The sequence below is a fragment of the Felis catus genome, chromosome E1 (genome assembly GCF_018350175.1).
Source record: "Felis catus isolate Fca126 chromosome E1, F.catus_Fca126_mat1.0, whole genome shotgun sequence".
NCBI lineage: Eukaryota > Metazoa > Chordata > Mammalia > Carnivora > Felidae > Felis > Felis catus.
In genome coordinates, this window is record NC_058381.1 from 45,917,027 (window position 1) to 45,943,485 (window position 26,459).

The 26,459-nt window shown below is 35.2% G+C and overlaps 1 protein-coding gene across 9 annotated transcripts in view; it reads left to right on the forward strand.

The window, feature by feature from the left end:
• Positions 1-26,459, forward strand: part of TANC2 (tetratricopeptide repeat, ankyrin repeat and coiled-coil containing 2) — a 379,268-nt gene that overhangs the window by 39,173 nt on the left and 313,636 nt on the right. For all 9 annotated transcript variants that reach the window (XM_045044003.1, XM_019818072.3, XM_045044005.1 and 6 more), the window contains exon 2: positions 24,228-24,321. In XM_045044003.1, coding sequence (XP_044899938.1) covers positions 24,255-24,321 — 67 coding nt within the window. In that variant the 5' untranslated portion in view covers positions 24,228-24,254. The remainder of the gene's footprint in view (positions 1-24,227; positions 24,322-26,459) is intronic.

The following is a 26,459-nucleotide window of genomic DNA, read 5'->3' on the forward strand; positions in this document are numbered from 1 at the left end:
CATTTGGACTCTTTCCATACTTTGGCTGTTGTCGATAGCACTGGTATAAACATTGAGGTGCATGTGCCCCTTTGAAACCACTCCTGTATCCTTTGGATAAATAACTAGTAGTGCAATTGCTGGGTTGTAGGGTAGTTCTATTTTTAATTTTGGAGGGAACCTCCATACGCTTTTCCAGAGTGGCTGCACCAGTTTACATTCCTACCAGCAGTGCAAAAGCATTCCTCTTTTGGGTTTTCCAAGTAGAGTATTATGCCATCTGTGAAGAGTGAAAGTTTGACTTCCTCCTTGCTGATTTGGATGCCTTTTATTTCTTTGTGTTGTCTGATTTTTAAGGCTAGGACTTCCAACACTATGTTGAATAACAATGGTGAGAGTGGACATCCTTGTCATGTTCCTGACTGTAAGGGGAGAGCTCTCAGTTTTTCCCCATTGAAGATGATATTAGTGATGGGTCTTTTGTATATGGCTTTTATGATCTTGAGGTATGATCCTTATATCCCTACTTTCTTGGGAGTTTTTTATCAAGAAAGGATGCTGTGTTTTGTCAAATGCTTTCTCTGCATCTATTTAGAAGTGGTTCTTATCCTTTCTTTTATTAATGTGATGTGCCACATTGATTGATTTGCAGATATTGAATCAGCCCTGCATCCCAAGAATAATTGTTGATTGTGGTGAATAATTCTTTTCATGTCTTGTTGAATCCAGTTTGCTGGTATCTTATTGAAAATTTTTGCATCCGTGTTCATCAGGGAAATTGGTCTGTAGTTCTCCTTTTTAGGGGGGGTCTCTGTCTGGTTTTGGAATCAAGGTAATGCTGGCCTCATAGAATGAGTTTGCAAGTTTCCATTCCATTCTTTTTTTTTTTTTTTTTGGAACAGTTTCAAAAGAATAGGTGTTAACTCTTCTTTAAATGTTTGATAGAATTCCCCTGGAAAACTGCCCAGCCCTGGACTCTTGTTTGTTGGGAGATTTTTGATTACTGATTCAGTTTCTTTACTGGTTATGGGTCTGTTCAAATTTTCTATTTTTTCCTGTTTTAGTTTTGATAGTTAATATGTTTCTAGGAATTTGACCATTTCTTAAATGATTGTCCAGTTTGTTGACATATGATTGCTCATAATTTTCTCTTATTGTTTGTATTTCTGCAGTGTTGTGGTCTCTTTCATTTGTGATTTTATTTATCTGGATCCTTTCCTTTTTCTTTTTGATCAAACTGGCTAGCATTTATCAATTTTGTTAATTCTTTTAAAGAACCAGCTCCTGGTTTCATTGATCTGTTCTACTGTTTTGTTGTTGTTTTTTTTTTTTTTTGAAATCGATATCCTTGATTTCTGCTCTAATCTTTACTATTTCCTTTCTTCTGGTTTTGGGTTTTATTTGCTGTTCTTCTTCCAGGTCTTCAAAAAAAATTTTTTTTAATGTTTTTATTTTATTTTGAAAGAGAGCGTGTGAGCGGGGAAGGGCCAGAGAGAGAGGGAGACACAGAATCCGAAGCAGGCTTCAGGCTCTGAGCTGTCGGCACAGAGCCTGACGTGGCACTCGAACTCACGGACTGTGAGATCATGACCTGAGCTGAAGCCAGACGCACAACTGACTGAGCCACCCAGGTCCCCTCTTTTTCCAGGTCTTTAGGATGTAAGGTTAGAGTGTATATTTAAGACATTTCTTCTTTCTTTAGGAAGGCCTGGATTGCTATATAATTCCCTGGTATGACCACCTTTGCTGCATCCCAGGAGTGGACTGTCATGTTATCATTTTCATTGGCTTCCATGTATTTTTTAATTTCCTTTTTAACTTCTTGGTTAACCCATTAATTCTTTAGTAAGATGTTCTTTAATCTCCAAGTATTCATTGTCTTTCCACATTTTTTCTTGTGGTTAATTTCGAGTTTCACAGTGTTGTGATCTCAAAATATGCACAGTATGATCTTGATCTTTTTGTACATGTTGAGGGCTGATTTGTGTCCCAGTATGTGATCTATTCTGGAGAATGTTCCATGTGCACTTGGGAAAAATGCATATTCTGCTGCTTTAGGGTGAAATGTTCTGAATGTATCTGTTAAGTCCATCCGGCCCAGCATGTCATTTAAAGCCATGTTTCCTTGTTGATTTTCTGCTTACATGATCTGTCCATTGTTGTAAGTGGGATGTTGAAGTCCCCTACTATTAGGGTATTATTGTCAATGAGTTTCTTTATGTTTATGATTAATTGATTTATATATTTGGGTGCTCTCACGTTGGGGACATAAATGTTTACAATTGTGGTCTTCTTGGTGGATAGACCCCTTAATTATGATATAATACACATCTTCATCTCTTGTTACAGTCTTTATTTCAAAATCTAGCTTGTCTGATATAAGTATGGCTATTCCAGCTTTCTTTTGGCAACCATTAGCATGATAGATGATTCTCCATCCCCTTATTTTCAATCTGCAGGTGTCTACATCTAAAATGGGTCTCTTGTAAACAACATATAGATGGATCTTGTTTTCTTATCCATTCTGTTACCCTCTGTCTTTTGATTGGAATGTTCAGTCCATTGACATTTAGAGTGAGCACTGTGAAATATGAATTTATTGCCACTATGTTGCCTGTAGAGTTGGAGTTTCTGGTGGTGGTCTCTGGTCCTTTCTAGTCTTTGTTGCTTTTGGTCTTTTTTGTTTAGTTTCATCTTTTCTCCCTTCAGAGAGTTTCCCTTAAAATTTCTTGTGGTGTTGGTTTAGTCATCACGAACTGTTAGTTTTTGTTTGGGAAACTCTATATCTCTCCTTTTATTTTGAATGACAGACTTGCTGGGTAAAGAATTTTTGGCTGCATATTTTTCAATTCAGCACGTTGCATATATCCTGCCACTCCTTTATGGCCTGCCAAGTTCCTGTGGATAGTTCTGCTGCAGACCTGATCTGTCTTCCCATATACATTAAGGACTTTTTTTCTTTTGCTGCTTTCATAATTCTTTTCTTGTCTTTGTATTTTGTGAATTTGACGGTGATATGCCTTGATGATGGTCGGTTTTTGTTGGATCTAATGGGAGTTCTCTGTGCTGCTTGGATTTTGATGTCTGTCCCCTTCCTCATATTAGGAAAGTTTTCTGCTATAATTTGCTCACATAAACCTTCTGTCCCCTTTTCTCTCTCTTCCATCTTCTGGGACTCCTATGATTTAGATATTCCTTTTTAATAAGTCACTGAGTTCTCTGAGTTTTGTATTGTGCTCTTTTGCCTTTATTTCTCCTTTTTTCTGCTTCATTATTCTCCATAATTTTTTCTTCTTTATCGCTGATTCGCTGCTCTGCTTCATCCGTCCTTGTCAACATGGCATCAATTTGAGATTTCATCTCTGTTAATAGAATTTTTAATATTGTCCTAACTAGATTTTACTTCTTTTATCTCCACAGAAAGGGATTCCATGCTTTTTTGCAACCGCAGCTGGTATTCTTATTATCGTTGTTCTAAATTTTAGTTCAGACATCTTGCTTATATCTGTGTTGATTAGGCCCTTGGCTGTCATTTCTTCGTGTTCTTTCTTCTGGAGTGAATTCCTTTGTTTTATCATTTTGGAAGAAGAAAAAAAAATAAAAAATTTAAATTAAAAAATTTAAAACAAAACAAAAAACTCAAAGGAAGCTAGATCCTAGGTGTGTTTTGGTCTGCTTGTTGAAAGAAGCCTGATAGAGAAAAAAGGGAAAGAAAAGAAAAAAGGTAAAAAATTAAAAAATTAAAAAAACTTATAGAATAAAAGAATAAAATGAAATAAAGAAAAAATTAAATAGAATACAAAATTTTAAAAAGTAAAAAAAATAATTACAAACTGAAAAAATTCAAAAAAAGAATATAAAAATAAATTTTTCTCTTTCGGTATCCAAGAAAAAAAAAGGAAAAAAAAACAATTTAAATGAAAACGGAATAAAAAAAACTAATAAATGAATGAGCAGACAGAATTAAACCTGAATGAAGTTACATCCAGTTTTCCTTAGAACTGAAAATATGAAGTCCTCTATAGTCTGGACACTAAATAGGTGAAGTGACTTGTGCTGGTCTTCTAGGAGATGTGCTTGGAGGGTGCATTTAGGTGGGACTTGGTGTAATGGCTCCGTTCTTCACTAGGTGGTGCTGTTTAGCTTACTGGGGTGGATCAGTGTGGTATGCATGCCCATGCACAGGAGAGGTGGAAATGACTTCACCCAGCTCCCTAGTCTCTGGCACAGGAACTTCCTGCTCTCACTCCTTGATTAAGCACCCCTCCTTTGTCTCTGGCCTCTGTCCACTCCCCGCCGCTACCCTGTTCATGTCCAAGCTGTCTGCCTGCCAGGTGGCGCTTTCCTCAAGAGTTTTATCTCAGATGGGGTTGTGTTTTAGAACCCCACACTGTTCGTGAGATCAGTGCAGCAGCAGAGGTTCAGACATTATGGCAAACCACAACACACAGCCAGTGCCGGGTTTCACCTCAGTCTGGTGTCTTTGTCCCAGTAGCAGCAAACGTGGCTGTTCTCTGGAGTCTGCTGGGACCTTTGCCAGTGGGGAGGTCATGTGGCCTCTACTTTCCAGGCAGGGAAACTGCTTCTCCCCTGGTGGCACAAGGACCCCTTAGACCCCTCTATCTGCCCCTGGGGATTTGCCCTACTTCCTCCCCAGAGCACTATCTAGAACTTCAGACTCTGTGCTCCACTGTTTATAGAATCCTGGTGGTATTGAAACCCTCTCCTGTCTTCCTGTCACTGGTTTTGGGGAACAGATTTCTTGTTTGTTTGGTCCCCTGTGAGTGTTTTCACTCGTTCTCTCTTTCTCTCTAGCTACTTTTGGGAGAGTGTTTTCCTGTACTCTCCCGATGTATCATACTCTCCCCCTTTTCTCTCTTTTCTCTCTGCAAAAACAGCTCTCTACCCTCTGCGGCTTTTCTCTGCCCCATTTCACCTCTCTGCACCAGGTACCTGCCGGGTTCTATGGCTCAAGTTATGCAGATTGTTGTGTTAATTCTCAGATCAATTTCCTAGATGTGCAAAATGGTTTGGTGCTGATCTAGCTGTGTTTCAGGGATGAGACAAACTGAAGGTCTCCATGCTGTTGTGCCAAATTTCCTCCCTCTCCCTCATAGCTGCTTCTTTAATCAAACCTTTTTATTTTGGTAAATTGCTGAAATCAAAACTGTTTATCATCACCCTTTGGAAGGTGCTGGCTAAGATGTATAGGTGGTGGTCCCCTGGGTCCTCAAAGCTTCTGATTGTATAAAATTAGCAGACAGAGCATATATCAGGAGCTTGGTCAGATACTGCACCCCATTTAGTAACATGTATGTTATTATCTGAAATTGTAGTTGGTCAGTCTGATATGTTTTTTTCAGAACCACTGAACAGTTATCTTAATTCTGACCCTTTGCAGAGATAGGGTCAGATCCCACAGGTTAAGGGCTCAGTGCTATAAGATTGCCCCCTCCCTCCCACAGCCCACTTCAGATGCCTATTGCAAGTCTGTGTGTCAGGCTTGTGACCCTACTGGCTATAGATTGGAAGGTCCCATGACCTCTTGTGTTCAGTTGATGTGCTAGAGTGGCTCACAGAATTCAGAGAAACTTTTTACTAATGAGATTATCAGTTTATTGTAAAAGGCTGTAACTGAGGAGCATCCAGATGGAAGACATGCATAGGGCAAGGTATGCAGGAAGGGGCACGGAGCTTCCATTTTGTCTATGTGCACCCCACTCCCCAAATATCCATGTGTTCACCAACCTGGTGGAAGCTCTGTGAACCCCATCCTTCTGGGATTTTATGGAGACTTCATTACATACACACAATCAATTAAATCTTTGGGCATTGGTGATTGATTCAAACTCCAGTCCTTCTCTGCTTCCTCCAAAGTCTGTGGGGTGAGACTAAAAGTTCCAACTCTATCCAATCACATGTTTGGTTCTCTTGGCAACCAACCCTCATTCTTACGTTACCCAGAGGCTTTCCAAAAGTCATCTCGTTAACACAAAAAATAACCTTACCACTCTCTTAGCAAAGTACAAGGGTTTTAGAAGCAGTGTGCCTAGAACAAGTCGAAGACTAAGTATATACAGTAAAACCTTGGATTGTGAGTAACTTGTTCTGCGAGTGTTCCACAAGATGAGCAAATATTTCTAATAATTTTTAACTTGAGAAATAAGTGATGTCTTGCAATATGAGTAGTATGTGATGTGATGCTGAACTCCCATGATCACAACTGAGGCAATGGTTCTCTCTCTGGCTGTGGGATTGTGTGTGATAGTCAATGCAGTGTCACATTTCTGCAAAATCTTCAAAAAGAGGCAAAAGCAAGTGTTGTTGGATAGGTTTCTTGTTAAAGTTGCACAAAAAGAAAAAGATTCCATTGAGCCAGTAGATAGCAGTGATTTCCTTTGTGATAGTGAAAGTCATCCTACATAATAACCCTCCTCTTTCTTGTCTCCCTCACACTAGCTACAAAGGTTGTCACAGGTAAGTGCAGGTTAATTTATTTTCTTTATATTTTGTATTTTATTTATTATTTTGTATTATATTACAGCATTGCAATCATTTTTATGTGAATATTTTTGGGTTGTGGAATGAATCATCTGAGTTTCCATTATTTCTTATAGGGAAATTTACCTTGATATACAAGTGCTTTGGATTACAAGTGTGTTTCTGGAACAAATTATGCTCACAAACCAAGGTTTTACTGTATTTCTTTTTATAAAATTATAGTTTCACAGTTGTTAGCAAATAGTTCATCGGTACTGGTCAGGCTTGGAGGGCCAGCATACTGCTGAAGTGTAGTAACTTCTACTTTCTTAACCCTAAGCTTCTTTCAGAAATCCTGGGCATTCCACAGTGCATCTTATGAGTCCCACTCCATTCAGATATTGTGAGTATTTGTTGAGTGAACCAGGTACAGCAAATAGACCAATTGAAAAATTGTTGTGGCTTATTCATCGTAGCTTTTCTTAACTGAAACTTTCACTTGCTATCTCACCAGTCTTGGGGAAGATAGGAGATATTTGAAAGAATGCTGTGGGGTTGAGTCTAACGCATTGTGGATTCTGAGTGTTTCCAATTTGGGGTTCAAAGATTATTTCTTGATCCTCTTTTCCAACAAATGGGAGAAGTTCTTGTGATGGATATAATTTATCAGAATATTGTATATTCGCAGGGTAACAGAAACTAGGTTACTGTTACCAAGGAGTCCTCTGAGTGTTTCTCACTTCCAGAAGATAAGGCTTAGAGGAATTTTTCACTGTGTTCATTATGGCTGTCAGCCCAATAATGTGTTTCTCTGAAACCATGTCTGTTTGTTTCACTAAAAAGGGGTGTTTTTGTCAAGACGGGGGTACGGGTCGTTCAGTTCTTGCAAATAGTTCAGTTTCAGAATGATATATTTATAAGGTAAACCAATCTTTATGTTGCTAATATCAATTGCCTCTTAGAGCAGAACTCTGGTGAATTATTACTGCATTGATAATCTCTATATCCTGGGTTTGTATGGATCAGGGTCCTGGTGTGATGTGGTGTGTGTGTGTGTGTGTGTGTGTGTGTGTGTGTGTGTGTGTGATTTGCTAATTGTCCTGGGAGGGGATGGACTAGGGCAAGATGTCATTGCAATTCATTTTCTTTGTAATCTAGTTATTACTGTGTTAGTTTATGTCTTCATTCTGCAAATATTTATTGAGCACCTTTTATGTGTTGGACACAGAATGTGCAGAGATAAAAAATTGAATTTTTGCATTCATAGGCTAGTAGAGGGAACAGTTAAAAAAGCAATTATGATAGAATGTAAGTGTTTATTATATGAGAAGGACAAAGGAGGGATAGGTAACCGGAACTTGGCTGGGGTAGTCCTGGGAGTCTTCTGGGAGATGTCTGAGCTAAAATTTGAAGGATGAGTAGGAGTTAGACAAGCTGAGATAGCAGTATGTTTGACTCTCTAATTTACATAAATGTCTTTATTTTTGTTAAACCTTAATAAAATAGTTATACAATTTTTGACTTTGAAGCCTCCTAAAATAATAGTGACCAATATTTAATGGGCTTTTACTATAAAAAAATAATATATAATGGGCTTTTTCATAAGCCAGGCACTGTGCTAAGTTTTTACATGAATTATTTAATTTCACAGCCCATTTCACAGCCTATTTCTCTGTAAGATATAGAGAGTTTAAGTAACTTGCCCAATATAACATATCTAGGAAGTAGTAGGACAGCAAGTGTATCCTTTTGATCATTGTGGTATAGTGCTGTGTTCATAAAAGCCATCTAGTATAGTTCTTCTCTTCTTATGCTTGAATACCTTTTTATCATATCCTGCCCGTGAACAAAGAGCATTCATTTAAAAAGCAGTGGAACATTTTTGAAAACTAAACATGTACTAGGCCCCCCCAAATCTCAAATTTTGCAAAGAGAAATCTAAGAAACACATTCCTGACTACAAAAGGAAGAGCTAAAACAACAAAAAATTGAAATACTTGGGAAATTTTAAAACTCTGTCTTAAAATCCCTCCCTGCCACCTCCGCCCCAGCTTAAAAGATAATCAGCAGAATGATAGATTATATATAGAAGTGAACATCCATGGGGAGTGTTGGAGGTGTGCAAGTGCTATTTGTAGAAAACTTTACAGTTTTAGAATGAAGCCCATAATGTATAAGTGAATTAAAGCCCACAACATAGAAATGAATTAAACTCTGAACCTAAGAAACCGGATAAAAACAACAAAATAAAAAAGTAAAAGAAAGGAATTTAAAAACATGAAGGTAGAAGTCAATGAAGTAGAACTTTTAAAAATAGATTTAACAAATACACCAAAAATCTGTTTTTTTGATAAGAATATTAGGTAACTGACCAAGGAAAAGGAGAACATATTTATAAATAACATTAATCTCATGTCTTCACACTTCATATCACCATATCAGCAAATCCTGTAAGTTATATCTTTAAAATATAGCACTTCTAACCAGATAGCATGTCATTTCTGTCATCCTGGTGGTAGTCCTCATAATCTCCTGGGCTACTCAATCTAAGAGTTGGAGTGCTTGCAATCTATTCTTTATGGACCAGTATTTCATCAAAATTCTCTAGTGGTGTCCTATCATATGAGGATAAAATTCAGTCTTTACCCAGATCTACAGTGCCCTTTAAAATCTGAACCCTAACTATCTCTGTGGCCTCATCTACCATTCCTTCTTATTCTTCTCCGGCCACATTGGACTTCATTGTTGTTCCTTGAACATTCCAAGCTCATTCCTGCCTCAGTATTTTTGTAATTGCTTTTTCTCTGGCCTCGGTCTTCATATACATTCTGAAAGATTACCTCCTCATTTCATTCAGATCTCTGCAAATGTCATCCTCTCAGACAAACTTTCCCTGATCTTATTTGTGTAAGATAGCACCTTCTCTCTTTAAATGTTGCCCTTATTTGTCTTCATAGCATTTTTCACTCCTTGAAATTAGATCATGTATTCATTTGTTTACTTATTGTTTCTTTTCCCTTCTAAATTAGAGAGCAAAAATCTTGTCTGGCTTTTGTTTTAAAGCTTTATATTTCCAGGGTGCCTGGGTGGCTTAGATGGTTAAGCATCCAACTCTTGATTTTGTCTCAGGTCATGATCTCATGGTTTGTGAGGTTGAACCCTGTGTCGGGCTCTGTACTGGCAGCATGGAGCCTGCTTGGTATTCTCTCTCCCTCTCTCTGCCACTTCCTCCCACTCTCAAAATACACTAAAATAAATGAAATAAAAATATAATAAAATAAAGAAGTAAAAAGTAAAATAAAATAAAATAGAACTTTATATTTCTAATACCTAGAATATTGCCTGATATATAGTAGAAAATGATAACTCTTAGTTGAAGGAAGGAGAGAACAAGAGATTTAACTACATATATAATGAAGATTAAGAGCAGGAGGATATTGCATGTAAGTTTTGGTTTACAGATTAAAAAATTAGAAGAAATGATTTTTTTGAAGAAAAATTTAAATTATGATATTTAAAAATAATTGGAAACCTATTTATGTGAAAAATCTGGAATAGGTAAATCCATAGAAAGCAGATTAGTATTTATCAGGAGCTGGCTTCTGATTCTGGTATATTAAGTATATCAGGTATATTCGTATATATTAAGTATATCAAATATATATTAAGTATATCAAACTTTCCCCCTGCATTGCTGAATTGATTGATTTTTCACAGTATCACCTCTTCCTCATACATATCTACTGTGGGTTTTGTGTGTATGTTTGTGTGTGTGTGTGTTACCTTTTAGATAAGCCTTCCTTATGTCTCTTATCTCCCTTTTTATCTTTTAATTTCATGCTTTTTTTTAAAAAATTTTTTTTCAACGTTTATTTATTTTTTTTGGGACAGAGAGAGACAGAGCATGAACGGGGGAGGGGCAGAGAGAGAGGGAGACACAGAATCGGAAACAGGCTCCAGGCTCTGAGCCATCAGCCCAGAGCCCGACGCGGGGCTCGAACTCACGGACCGCGAGATCGTGACCTGGCTGAAGTCGGACGCTTAACCGACTGCGCCACCCAGGCGCCCCTTAATTTCATGCTTTTTAAAAAAAATTTTTTTAACGTTTTTTTAATTTATTTTATTATTTTTTTTATTTTTGAGACAGAGAGAGACAGAGCATGAACGGGGGAGGGTCAGAGAGAGGGAGACACAGAATCTGAAACAGGCTCCAGGCTCTGAGCTGTCAGCACAGAGCCCGACGCAGGGCTCGAACTCACGGACCACGAGATCATGACCTGAGCTGAAGTTGGCCGCTTAACCGAGTGAGCCACCCAGGCGCCCCAATTTCATGCTTTTTTAAAGAAAATGGTTGTTTTCTGTCCCTGTTTTATGAAGGCCATCTCTTACTGTATTGTCTTTTGGATTCGAATTAGATCCTTTGAAAGGGCATCCCTTTCCTTTGATTAGCTGGATCATAAACTCCATGAGAGAATGGACTGCTTTTTTATCATTAGCACCTAGGACAGTACCTGGTGCTTGGTAGCATGAAAATACATGTTTGCTGAATGAATGAGTGGGGACATGTTCCCTTTATTCTGAAGCATTTTAAGAAAATATGCTTCATATTGATTTACAATATTTTCTATGTTTATCACCAGATGTAGGGGATGGCTTGGTCTTGGTTTTGCCATCCATTTATTCATGATTTATTGAGCCCCTAGAATTTGCCAGTCAGTGTGTAAGTACAAGGATGGCAGTGAACATGACAAGCATGGTCTGTTGCCTCATAGGACACTCGTATGTTTAGTGTGGAAGTTGAACATTGTAATTTATTAGTGTTATAAAAGATAAGGAACAGGGTGTTTAAGTATTGGGAGTTATAATTGGCGGAGCTAATCTAGTCTGTGGCATGAGTGAAGGTATATTCTGACTGGTTAGAAAAGTTAGGTGAATTAGAAAGAATAAAAGATGAATAAACAACTTAGTGACAATGCTGATTTCCTGGGCTAGAAAGTAGTAGCTACAATTAGAGGAGAGTGATATCCAGATAATAGGTGATAGAGTAATGGCAATCGATTAACTAGAAAGGGAGGTATTAAGAAAGGATTTTTATTTTTTAAAGTTGAGAGGATTTTTGAGCATAGGGAAATGCTGATGGAAGGAGTCATTAAAGGAAGAAGTTCAAAATACAGAAGTAAAAATATAAAAGGTCCCAAGAAGAATGGAAGCGGGTGGAGTATAGAGCAAAGGTAGAGAATTTGAAAGTAATACATTTATCTATCTACCTATCTATTTTTATAGTGTTAGTGACAGAGTACATTTATTTTTATCCTATTTAGATTGATAACACTTCCTTCTGGAAGGAATTTATATGATTTTCTTTAAAAAAATTTTTAATTCCAGTGTAGTTAACATAGAGTATTAAATTAGTTTCAGGTGTACAATATAGTGATTCAGCAATTTTATACATTACTCAGTGCTCATCAAGATAAGTATACTCTCAATCCCCTTCACCTAATTAATATATTTATTTTAATAGGAGGAGAAGGTGTGTTAATTGGCTTAAATTTGTAGGTTTGTTGGTAGGTAGTTGAAGGAGTTCTTATGATTTTGAAGACATGTGTTTTTCTTTGTGTTAATAGGAGCCAAAACCATTGGCTGAGAGTGATGGAGAGAATGAGAGGCCAAACAGTGTTGAGAAGGAATTGACTAGAGAAAAACAGTAAATTGCTAAACAGTGAAAAGGGTCAGTTGAAATTTGCAACTGTGGATTTCTAGTGTATCAGTCTAGTCTGATGACATGACTTTTCTCCAGTAGTGCTTAATGGCCTTGGCAGAGTAGAATCAGCTTGAATTTTGATTTTTGTCTGGTGTATGGAACCAGAGAACAAAGGGGCTAGGGAGTTTGGTCAGAGAGTGATTGAAATGATAAGTCCAGTATTCTCATTTGGTGAAAGGAAACGAAAAGACCAGAGGAAATTGATGCCTAGAACTCAAAAGCCTTCATCCATGTCACCATATTTGTTGAAACCACTTCCTAAAATCTGGAGGAAAAAAGTTTTATGTATATTTTCCTGTGCTGTTGCATGCCACACTTCTATTTATGTGCCCATCTTTTTCTTTGGTGATCTAACTAGAAAACTTTAAGATTGTATAGGTTAATAGCAAGATTTGAGGCTAAGATTTAGATTTCTGTACACCTTGCACATCCATGGCGCACCCCAATGCTGTTGTTTTTTGTGATATGTTATGAGACTCAGGTGTCTTGTGAACTCTATAGCTATGGTGTAAATTTTTAATCAGTGTGTGAGGTTTATTTTTGTCACAACTATGTATTATTAGTTGAATGTCTTTTGGTTTGACTATAGAGCTGAGTTAAATGATGTGGAATAAATTGATGTAAGAAGTATAGAATTACTTTAAACTGGTGCCTCCCCTCAAAAAAAAAATCAACTGTTTTCCCTGAGAACTGAGAACTTTTGCTTTTACATATAAAAAGATAGATCTAGAGTAGTATAATAAGCAGTTCTTAAATAAGAAGAAACTTGGACAGGTACATTATTAGTGTGGCAGCTGCATGCTTTTATAGGTGTTTGAGACATTGTTATGTGGTAATAATAACTATGTTATACATGTTTGTTGCTATTGTGATTGTATTCATTTCCTGTTGTTCTTGTAACAAATTACCATAAATTTAGTAGTTTAAAACAACACTAAGATATTTTTTACAGTTCTGGAGATCAGAAGGTTGAAATGGGTTGTATATGGGCTAAAAACAAGGTTTTAGCATAGTTGTAGTCCTTCTGGAGGCATTAGGAGAGAATCTGTTCCTTGCCTTTTCCACTGTCTGGAAGCCACCTGAATTTCTGGGCTTATGGCCACATCACTTTGACCTTTCTTCTGTCACTACATCTTCTGAGATTGTTCTGCAGTTTTTTCCTGTTATAAGGACTCTTGTGATTACATTAGGTTTATCTAGATAAAATCTAGGATAATCTCCCTTTCTTAAATTTTTTAACTTAATCACTTCTACAAAGTCCCTTTTGTCATATAAATCCTAGAGGTTAGAATATGGATGCCTTTGGGAGAGGGCCTTTATTTTATTGACTTTGTCCTTTTTCAAGATTGTTTTGTCTATTCTGGATCCCTTGTATTTCTGTATGAATTCTAGAATTGACTTCTTGATTTCTGCAAAGAAGGTAGCTGGGATTTTGTTAGGTGTATTGCACTGAATCTATAGATCAATTTGAAGAATATTGCCATCTCAACAACATTAAGCTTTCGAAATTCATGAACATGGGTGTCTTTCCATTTAATTAGGTCTTTTTAAAGTTTTTTCAATGATGCTTTGTAGTTTTCAGCATACATGCCTTGTGCTTTTTTGCTCATTTTATTCCTAAATTTTTAAAAATTCCATTTTCCATTGCTTTTGTAAATGGAATTGTTTTCTTGATTTCATTTTTGGATTTTCATTGCTAGTGTATAGAAATACAATTGATTTTTGTGTGCTGCAGCTTTGCTGAATTCTCTTATTGCTCTGATGGTTTTTTTTGGTGGATTCTTGAGAATTTTCAGATATAAGGTCATGTTATCTGTGAATATAGATAGATTTACTTCTTCCTTCCCAATTTGGTTACTTTCGTTTCTTTTTCTTAATTGCCCTGGCTAGAACTTTTGTAACAATGTTGAATGGAAGTGATGACAGCAGGCACCCTTGTCTTATTCTTAATCTTGAGGGGAAGTAATGTCTTTCAGCATTAAGTAGGATATTAGCTGTAGGTTTCTCATAGATGCCCTTTATCAGATTGAGGAAATTTCCTTCTAAGTGTGTTTAGTGTTTTTGTCATAGAAGGGTATAGGCTTTTGTCAAATGCTTTTTGTTGTTGTTGTTGAGGTGATTATTAGAGTTTTGTCCCTTATTAGTATGGTGTATTACATTGATTGATTTTTCATATATTGATGGTTCATTTCTGTGAATGACCTTGCATTTCTAGGATTCACTCATTGATTATTGAATGTGAGAAAATTCATCTGTCATAAGGTTATCTGAAGACTCATAGGCTGAGATTTTTTACGTGATCAATTTCACCTTCATCAGAGTTGAGAGTGCTGTTGTCTCTCTTTTTGTATTCATCTTTTCATCTAATACTTGTAAAACGTCTTCCTTTGACAGTATTCTTCTCTGACATTTTGGGCAGAAAATGAAAATACCTGTATTCTCAAATGTGTTCTCTGAGGGCTTAAAAAAAACAAAAACAAAAAACAGTGGCTAGAAAGCTGGTGTCTCCAAACTTGTGTCTTGAAAGTTGATGCAACACTTTAAGGCAAAGTGATAAGAAAAGCAAAGGAGGATATAGTAGTGATAATTTATTTCATTGTTGAATCATTCTTTTAGAAAATTCCAGATGTTTCTATTTCCTTCTTTTTTTCCCCCCTGTTTTTTGTAGTGAACAATACTGTGTAATAATAAAGCAATTTATCCACTGAATACCTTTTCTAAATCCTATTATCTCATCTGGGTTGTTTCCCAGGCATTGTTTCCTAGGCAGTGCACCTCAGGGGCTCAGATGGTATTTGTAGCTATAGTTGGGTAGGAATGGCAAACTGAGGACATATTGATCCTTGGTCTGTGATATAAAGATCCAGAATCTGGGATGAATTGAGAACTCATCAATTGTAAATCCATCTGGACAGATTACCTATGCTAAAATAATTGCTTGAGTTGAAATTTAGAAGTTAGGCAGCTTAGCTTAATGGGGAGGAAGGTTCAGAAGGGTGTAAGGAATAATGCCCTCTTAGATATTTTTAAAATATGTATTTTTAAAATTCAAGTATATGTGTTAATTTTTAGTATGTTTCATTAAAACCATGTATTATAAAATATTACCACTTTTTTTCAACGTTTCCATCACATCTACATCATTAACCACTGCATCCTTTCATACAATATTTAAAAATTTCTTTGAAATTTTGTAAATGTGTGATTGTGTATGTTTTGTTCCCTTACAGAAATTTCTCTGAAGGGAAGCTCTAGGTTGATACATGCTAGAAAATGGGTAACATTTACTTTAAACATATATAATTTACTTTTTCGTAGTTATACCAACAGGTTGTTTTCAAGGGGACTCTGAAGGCACTATCCAAATTAGCATTGTGGAGAAAATCATAAAAGGAGGTTTTGTTGGTTGTCTGGGTAAGGAAAGATAATACTCATTAATCCATCATTTGGATCACTATGCATTCTTGTTTTTGTAATTAGAGTTCTACAGATAATGTCTTACTTTATTACCTTTCCTTACTTTTTATTTTCTTACTATTTGAAACATTTTCTTCAGATCCCATGGAACTTTAAAAGCACTTGAATGGTGTAGTTTATCTACTAGGCATAGTTCTAATGTCAAGAAACTTGTTTCTAGAATTGGAAAACAAAAATATAAGAATAAGCCAATCCATCACAAAACCACAAATGAGAATAAAAATAATACCAAGCACTCAAAATGGAAAAGGATATAGAAAAAGATTTTTGGAAAGCTGGCTTATACTGAAAGATACCCTCTGTGGAAAAGCTAATGGGAATACCATAATTATTTAGCCTGAGTAGTGCAGAAGTGCTTAATAGTTAATTTGATTTTGTTATTATTACATAAACATTTTTATGAATAAAATAGTGCAAGACTATATTGAGTAATAGGTTGAGTCTCCAGCCTTGGTGGACCATTTAGAAAATAGTCAATACTTTTCTTGAATGGTTTAGATCGGGTGTCATAAGCATAAAATGCTTAGGGGCCATGCAGATAACATAATGTTTGAATCAGTTAAGTTTAAGACAATTAGAAATGACTGGGGGGATGTGAATGGCTTCTTTGGTATCTTACTGCCAGAGACTTTTACTTGCCAGGAATTTATTTGATGATTTCTCCTGAGAGAGTTACCATTTTTAAATTTGGATATATAATTTGGAAAAAGTAAGATGAAATTTAGCCATATATTACTGTCATAAATCCAATTAGATGAAATTGCCATTTCCCACTTAGCTTCAATTTTGTGGAGTTTCTATATTAATATTTTATTACAATAAATTTTCTGGTGATGTGTTATCTTGAATAAGAAAGTCATTTTATCAAAGTATAACTATGAGATGGATAATTAGTTTTAAATAAGTATTTTATGTTTCATTTTATTCTTTATACATTTCAGTCAACTTTTATAAAATATTTTAGGACTAGCAAAGAAAAAAATCTCTACACTTCAAAAAGTGATCATTGTAATTATTTTATTGCATACATCATCGTTTTTTACTTAAGTTAACCTTAGAATATTATCTTGGCTTATTTTTAGACATGAGATTTTTATTTATGTTTGGCTCTTGGTCTAGTAAATTTTAAATAATGGTTTAGTCACATAATCTGTGCTGTTAATTTTTTTTCATTTTGAGACTTTGAAGAACTGTACATATATATTCAAAGTTATGTGTATATAGCTATATAACTTCTGAGTTAGGCAGAAGTTTGAAGTATGACTAGAATTTTCTTGTCTGTTTCTCATATAAATATTTGAACTTGCCTAGAGAATTTCTGTTTCCCTGGTGCTTAATCATCCTAGGTAGTGCCCATTGTTATAGTTAATTCATAACCTGTTCTTGTCTATTGAAATTTACTTGTATTGTGTCCCCTTACCTCTTTAACAGGTTAGTAATCTGATGAATCCAGTTCTTTGCTCAATTATTCATTCATTTATTTACTCATTCAATAAGTGTTGAGAGCCTCCCATGAGCTAGGCATTGAGGATAAAAAGAGTTAAGACCAGGTTTCCCTTATAAGGGATTTGATTTGGACAGTGATATACAAACTGAAGAAATATAATTGATTAATTCAATCAATATTTATTTGGCATCCACTGTTTACCAGGCACTATTCTCCAGTTATGGGTTTGCAGCAATGAAACAGGCAATTTTCATGTCTTCATGGAGCTTATATTCTAGTGGGGGGACAAACAGGTATATCATTTACAGATGAGTATTTGAAGAAAAATCAAGCGTAGGAAGAGTTGGGTGAGAGCTTTGGAGCGTAAGTCATACCACAATGTTGTCCCCCTTTGAGTTAAAGGAGATGGTCTTTTGTACCTCTGTATTAAAAAGACATTGGTGGCTCTAGTTAGCCTAGATCATTCTCTGAAGGTGGGAACAGCTCTGAGCCATTAATTAACACCTGAGGAATGTGTACTCTGATCCTGTTACCGGGATCTGGGTAGGATGTCATAGAGTCCACTAAAGCAGGATATCTTTTCTTTTCCTCCTCAGTGTGTTTTGTCGTAATTTTTCTTGGTACATTTGCAAAGACTAAAGCCAACCTGTAACAGTATGTTTCTTTCTTTCTTTTTTTTTGTTAACTCACTAGATTAAGGTAAAATGAGTTAAAAGGCATTATTTCAAAAACCAGAGTCAAATGGAATAATACTTGAGACTTTTAATTAGGATCACTAGATTTAGAACTTTCATAGTTTCAGTTAATGTTTTAAATAGATGTGTCCCTTGTATAAGAATAGGCACTGAAGAGGAGGACCAAAAGCATGGGTTCAAATATGGTCTTAAGCTTATATTAGCTGTATAACTGTAAGCACGCTATTTTACTTTCCTTTATCTCAAATTTTTCTTTAAAACAAAGCAAATACCACCCATCTTGAGGTTTCATTGGGGACTAAAAGAGATCATACATATAGAATATTTTACATATTTTGTTGGTGTTTGTATGTTCATAGAAAATCTTATACATGAGAAAATAGTTTTTCATTCTCTTTCAAGAAAATAAAAATTGAGGGGTGCCTGGGCGGCTCAGTCTGTTAAGCCTCTTACTTTGGCTCAGGCCATGATCTCACGGTTTCTGGGCTCAAGCCCCCCATCCAGCTGTCTGCTTGTCAGCATGGAGCCTGCTTCAGATCCTCTGCCTCTCCTTCTCTCTCCCTCCCCTGCTTATGTGCGCTCTCTCTCTCTCTCTCTCTCTCTCTCTCAAAAATAAGTAAACTTAATCTGATATGAACATTTACTGAATCTTGACAGATGCATACGTCTGTGTATTCCAAACTCCTTCAAGATACAGAATTTACCATTATCTTGGAAAGTTTCCTTGTGCCTTTTCTCAGTTAATCCTCACATCTACATGCAAGAGACAATCATTACTCTTGATTTTTTTCTACCATTAATTACTACATACACTTTCATGTAAGAGTCTTTTATTCAGCATATTATATATATATATTTTTTAATTTTTTTCTCTCAACGTTTATTTATTTTTGGGACAGAGAGAGACAGAGCATGAATGGGGGAGGGGCAGAGAGAGAGGGAGACACAGAATCGGAAACAGGCTCCAGGCTCTGAGCCATCAGCCCAGAGCCTGACGCGGGGCTCGAACTCACGGACCAGAGATCGTGACCTGGCTGAAGTCGGACGCTTAACCGACTGCGCCACCCAGGCGCCCCAGCATATTATATTTTAAGATTTGTCTGTGTTGTTGAATATATGAATATATGAATTGCTGAGTAGTATCCCACTGTATGAAAATCCCACAGTTTATCCATTTTCCTACTGATGGACACCTGGGCTACTTTTTGGCTGTTATGAATAAAGCTGCTATGAAAATTGTCAATACTAATCTTTTTATGCACATGTTGTAATTCCTCCTGGATTATATAATGGGTGGAGTCATAGGTATATGCTTAATTTTATAATAAACTGTTAGACTTCTGTCCAAAGCAGTTATACTGTTACACTAAAATAATATATTAAGAGTTTCAGTTGCTTTTCATCCTGGTCAATATTTGATATTGTCAGTCTTTGAAAAGTTTGCTCTTCTAATGAAGCATAGTGTTGACTCTTTGTAATTTGTATTTCTGCAGTGACAAATTGTGTTATTCTCTTTCAATATGTGTGTTGGCCATTCATATATCTTCTTTATAAAAGTGTCTATTCAGATCTTTCACCCATTTAAAAATTTGACTGTCTCTTTACTGAGTTGTAGTTGTTCCTTATCTTGGATATCAGTTCTATGTTAGATATGTGTTTTGTGAATAATTTCTCCCAGTTTGTGACTTGCTTATTCGTTTTGGTGATGTTAATTTTTTATAAGTACATGTTTTTTAAAAATTTAATAAAGCCCAAATATATCATGTTTTTCTTTTATGGTTATTACTTTGTGTGTACTAAGAATCCTTTGCCTATCTCTAAATTATGAAGATACTCTTCAGTGTTTTCTTCTAAAAACTTTATGATTTTAACGTTTATGTGATGTTTAATGCTTGATTTATTTTGAATTAACTTTCATGTATAGTGTAAAGCACAGATCAAGGTTAATTTTTTTAAAGTGAGTATCTATTTGTTCCACCACCACTTGTTGTAAAGACTTTCCTTTACTCATTAATAACTTGGTAAAAAAAAAATGACCATCTAAGTGTAGGTCTTTTTCTGGGCTACCTATTTAGTACTATTGATCTGCTTGATGATACTTATGAGAGTACCATACTGTCATGATTTCTGGAGCTATAGAGTAAGTCTTGAACTCAGGTCGTATAAACGCTGTAGCTTTTTTTGTTAGTTTCCAAGATTGCTTTGGATATTGTAGGCTCTTTTGTATGCATTTTATGCATTTTGTATGCATTTTAGAATGAACTTCTCAATTTCTCCAAAAAATGACTGCTGGAATTTAAGATTGTTGTCTCTTTAGAACATTATAGGGAGAATCAACATTTTGACAACAGTGAACTTTCCACTCTATGAACATGGTATATCTCTACATGTTTAAATATTCTTTAAATTTTCTTTTTAAGTAACCTTTGTAATTTTCCATGTCTTCAATTAAGGATTTTTGAGTCCATGTTCATAAGATATGTGGTCTGTAATTTTCTTTTCTTGTAGTTTCTGTTAGGTTTTGGGATTAAGAGCATGCTGCCCTCATAAAATATGTTTGGAAGTATTCTATTTTCTTAAGGAAATTTTATAAGATTGGTATTGTTTGTTCCTTAAATGTTTGGTAGGTCTATATAGTAATCTGGCCCTGTAGTTTTCCTTGTGGGAGGACTTTTGATAAGTTCAATTTCTTTAATAGAGATAGGCCTGCTTCAAATTTTCTGCTCAATTTTGTGTCAGTTTTGGTAAGTTGTATTTTTCAAGGAATTTGTTTTAAATAAAATGTTAAATTTGTTGTAAAGTTGTTATATTATGTTCCTATTTTAAAAAAGCCTTTAAGGGACGCCTACGTGGCTCAGTCAGTTGAGCATCTGGCTCTTGATTTTGGCTCAGGTCATGGGATTAAGCCCTGTGTCAGGTTCTGTGCTGAGCATGGAGCCTGCTTAAGATTCTCTCTCTCCCTTTGCCCCTCTCCCCTGCTCACATGCTGTCTCTCTCTCTCTCTCTCTCTCTCTTAAGTGGAAAAAAAAAAAAAAAGGTCTTTAATATCTGGGGCACCTAGCTGGCTCAGTTAGAAGAGCATGTGACTCTTGATCTCGGGGTTGTGAGTTTGAGCCCCATATTGGCTATAGAGATTACCAAAAAAATAAACTTAAAAAATAAAAATAAAAAAGACTTGAATAACTAAAATGATGACCTTATTTCCTTTCTGATGTTTGTAATTTCCCTGTTATTTTTTGATCAGCCTTGTTAGGGGTTTATTAATATTACTCCTTTTCAGAAATCCAGTGTTTGGCTCATTGATTTGATCTTTTTTGGATTTGTTTTCTGTATCATCTGTGTCTACTCTTTACTCTTTCTTTCCTTCTACTTTCTTTGATTTGCTGTTTGTTTTTGAACTTTTGAGATAGAAGCTTAGATATTGATTTTCATTTGTCTCTTCTAATACATGCATTCTTCTTTACATTTATTTACAAGTATTGTTTTAGTTTCATTTTCTATGTTTCCATAGTTTATATTTTCATTATAATTTATTGTAAATATTTTTAAATTTCCATGATGATTTATATACTTTTATTTTTTTGACTCATGGGTAATTTAGAAGTATGTCACTTAATTTTCAAGCAGTAGGGGAGTTTCTCAATTTTTGAAAATTGTTCACTTCTAGCTTAATTGCCTTGTAGTCAGAGAATATACTCTTAGAGACTTCAGTCCTTTGAAATTTAATGAGATTTGCTTTATGATTCAACAAATGGTCCATTTTGGTATGTGTATTGTGTACAGTCTATATTCTGTTTTTATTTGGAAGAATGTACTATGTATATTAAGTCTGGTTGGTCACATAGTTCAAATCTTCTGTATCTTGGTAAAAATTTTTTTCACCTGCTTAATCTTGTAGTGATTAACAAAGGTGTGTTAATCTCCCACGTGATTATGGATTTGTCTGTATCATCTATTAGTCTTGTTTTTTGAACTTTTTTTTTTTTGCATTGTATATATTAAAGCTTTGTTATTGGGTCCATTCATACGTAGAAGTATAATATCTTTTTGTTGGCATGACTTTTTAATTATTAAGAAATGTCTTTTTTTTTTTAGTAGTGCTTATTGCCTTAAGTTGACTTTATCTGGTATTGGCTTAGCTATGACAGTTTCCTTTTTATTATTTTTTTGGATAGTACACTTTTCCCCATCATCTTATATTTAATCTTTCTGTGACCGTAAATAGTCTTATAGTAGAGGGAATATTTAACGTAATAACTATAATTTGAGTTTAAAGTTACTATCTTACTATTTGTGTTTTAATGATGTGCACTGTGCCTTTTCTCTTCTTCTTTGGTTCAATGAAATATTTTAATTATTCTTTTTCTCACCTCAGTTAGCTTTTTTAATGGCTATCCTAGAAATTACTACATGAATTTTGAGTTATTGCAGTATGGTGTAGGTTATTACCTCTGCCACTTCCTGCATAATGCAGATATCTTAGAAACTTTGACTCCCATTTACTCCAGTTCTGACTTTTTAAAATTGTTTTCATGCATTTTAAAATTTTAAACTTAACAAGATAGTAATATAATTATTTTTATGTCATTGTTCATGGTCATTGTTCATGTTTGCCAATATTTACCTTTTTTACAGCTCTTACTTTTTGCATTTTTTTTTCCCTAGTATTATTTTCCTTCTGTTGGAAGAATTTGTTTTTAGTATTTCTTTTACTGATAAATTTTTGTTTTTCTGAAATCCCTTTTATTTCATTTTCATTTTTCAAACATTTTTTAAACTGTGAATAGATTTCTTAATTGGTACCTATTTTCTTTCAGAATTTTTTTTAAAGTTTATTTATTTTGAGAGAGAGAGAGAGAGAGAGAGAGAGAGAGTGTGTGTGTGTGTGTGTGTGTGTGTGAGCAGGTGAGGGGCAGAGAGAGAGAGGGGGAGAATCCCAAGCAGGCTCTGCACTGTCAGCACAGAGCCCAATGTGGGGTTCGAACTCATGAAACTGTGAGTTCATGACCTGAGCTGAAATCAAGAGCCGGATGCTCAGTCGACTGAGCCAGCCAAGCACCCCTTTCAGAATTTTAAGAAGTCATTCCATTGTCTTCTGCCATTCATAATTTCTGTCTAAAGTTATTTTTCAGTCTGTTGATTGTTGCTTGCTATTTATTTATTTTTAAAGTTTATTTATTTTGAGAGAGAGAGTACAAGCAGGGAAGGGACAGAGAAAAAAGGAGAGAGAGAATCCCAAGCAGGCTCAGCGCTTTCAGCACAGAATCTGACGAGGGTCTCAATGTCATGAACCATGAGATCATGACCTGAGCTGAAATCAAGAGTCATTGTGCTTAACCAACTGAACCTCCCAGGCACCGTGATGGTTGCTTATTTAAATCTGTTTTTTCCTCTAGGTCTTTAAAGATGTGACTTTATTATATCTTTCACTAATGTTAGAAAGTTCTTGGTTGTTATCATTTCAGATATTGCTTCTGGCTTATATTCTCTCTTTCTTTGTCTGGGAGTTCAGTCATGTGTGTGGTAGAAGCTTTCAGTGGATTCCATAGGCCTGTTTTTCTCTCTTTTACATTTTTCAACTTTTATTTCTCACTGCTTTGGTTTGGATATTTTTTTGGAACATCTGTTTTAGTTCAAGTTTATTCTGTTCAATCTGCTAGAGGCACCAAGCACTAACAACACTTTGGAAATTTTGCTATGAAGAGTAAGGATATAGGAGCAGTAATTGGACCATGTGGGAATAAAGAGAGGGACTTACTTTTTGTGTTTGGTTAGACATACTAACATGTTTATGTTATGATTGAAGTGATTCAGAGAGAAAAAAATTAACTCTGTGTGGGAAAGAAAAGGAAGATGATTTTTGGCTAAAAGTCTGAGGAGGTGAGAGAGGACATAATCCAAAGCACAACTGGGAGACTTTGCTTTGATAGAAGTGGGACATAAAGAGAATAGGCACTAATTTATTAGTGGTCTTTGAGGTGGAATTCTGGCTTGCGATGGAAAATATGCACTGTTGTAAGTTTCTAGACTGTTAAACTTTGGGAGTGTGTGTGTTGGGCATATGGGAAAATTGTCCAAGAAATAGAGAGTTAGTGAAAGAGTAGACTGTATTGAGAGCTACTTAATACTTTCTTCTACTTCTGTGTGCCCTCAGTGATAGCTACCTTTATCTTTTATGGTACTCAAAGTACTACAGTGTACTTTTAAGGAAATACTTAAAGGTTTAGTTAAGTTAAATTAATTAAATGTTTTTCTCATACCATTAAAATTTCTTTACTATATATTTGAACATAGTTAATTCCTTAAAGTGCATTTAAAATTAATTATTAATAGTATTTTGAATAGGAAAATCCAGGTTTCTAACATTTTCCCATATTATCTTTTACAGTTCTGTGAGTACTAGAATAGCACAACCATGTTTCGGAATAGTCTCAAGATGCTTCTTACTGGAGGGAAATCAAGTCGTAAAAACAGATCAAGTGGTAAGTGACTATGCTACATTTATTCTGTGTGCTATTTTAGAAAGGGGAGTTCTTTTAGGGATCTGAATTGATGCTACAACTTTATATATTTATTAAGTGGTTAATTTTTAAAAAAAGGAAGTTTACATTTCTCTAGGCTGCCATACTCTTTTTTTTTTTTTAAGTTTATTTATTTATTTTGAGAGAGCGTGAACAGGGGACAGGCAGAGAGGGAGGGAGAGAGAGAATCTCACGCAGGCTCTGCGCTTCAACATGGAGCCCAGTGCAGGGCTCAAACTCACTAACTGCGAGATCATGACCTGAGCTGAAATTAAAAGACAGATGCTTAACTCAGTTACCCAGGTGCCCCAAGGCTGCCATGCCATACTCTTAATATAAGACGTAGGAACACTTAAATATGTACCAGGAACAGTCAGATAGAGGAGTTTGTGGATGAAACATATTTATTTCTGATATATGAGGGAGTAAAGCTTCTGTGTACTAATTAAAAACTTTCTAGACATAAATTTATTTTTTGAATTAACATAGGAAATTATTTCATTCTTAGGCACCCTTTGGGGAATGAGACTGTAGAAATAGGAACTGCCCTCAAAGGGTTGTACAGAAAGTGAAGTATAAACTTAGATTTTTACAGTCATTAAAATAAAGTTTATGAAGTTTGTTTTAAGAATAAGGAGATAATTCTTAAGCTTTTAAGGTAAAAAACATAAACTTGTATGTATACTTTTTTTGGAGAAATGTTGGTAAGAAATGTAGTAAATGTTTTCTGTTAATGGGTTGTAGATACTTATTGTTTCAATCTTCTGATTTTCTAATTTTTCTGCATTTTACAAATTTACATTGGTGGTATATTCATTATTATTCATTTAAAAATGTTTTTAAACTCTCATTGTGATTTCTTCTTGACCCATAGGTATTTAAAGTGTAATTGTTAATTTCTAAACAGTTGGTGCTTTCCTGTTTTCTTCTTATTATTAACTTAGGTTCCGTGATAACAGTATAGTTAAGTTCTCTTATATTATTATTTTATTTTCTTGATTAAAAAAAATTTTTTTACTGTTTACTTATTTTTGAGAGAGAAAGAGTGTGAACAGGGGAGGGGCAGAGAGAGAGGGAGACACAGAATCCGAAGCAGGCTCCAGGCTCTGAGCTATCAGCACAGAGCCCAATGCAGGGCTCGAACTCACTGATGCAGGGCTTGAACTCAGCAGCCTTTGAGATCATGACCTGAACCAAAGTCGGATGTTTAACGGACAGAGACAGTCCCGGTGCCCCTATTTTTTTGATATTTTTTGAGATTTGCCTTACAGCTCAGCTTATGGTCAATTTTTGGTGAATGTTCTAGATGCATCTGAAAATAATATGGATTCTACAGTTACTGGGTCTAGTGTGGGTCAGTTTTGTTAATGGTGGTACTCAAATATTTTATACCCTTATTTATTTTAAAGAAAGTAGTTACTGAGAAAGATGTGATTAAATCTCACACTATGATTGTGGAATTTTCTCCTGTTTCTCCTTCTGGTTCCTGACAATTTCTGCTTTATATATTTGGAACCTATCTTATTAGACACACTGAAATTTAGAATGTCTGTATCTTCCTGGTGAATCTGTTTTACCATAATTAAATGTCCTCTTTATTTCTAATAATGTCTTTTGTTTGAAAGTTGACTTTGTCTAATATTACTGTAGCTATCCTACCTTTCTCTTGATTACAGTGCTTGCAGAGTATAATTTGTTTTATTTTACTTTCAGCATTTCTGTATGGTTTTACTGTTAATAGGGTATAGTTGAGCTTTCTTTTTTTAATTTATTCAGACAAATTTTTCTCTTAAGGGAGATGTTGGTTAATCCACATTAATTCAACCAATGATATATTTGTGTTTAAATATAACACATTACAATGTGCTTTCTACTTATACTGCCTGTTCTGCATGCTTTCTCCTTTCTTGCTTTATTTTTGATATATCAAAACATTTTTTATTATTCTGTATCTCTTCCTTTTGAGTTAGAAATTACATATTCTTGTACTTCTTTCAGTGCTTACCTTAAAGATTAAAACATCAATCAAAGTTTGATGTCAAATGGTACTTTTCCTTTCTTCTTGGACAATGCAAGAGCCTTAGATTCTTTTCCCCGGA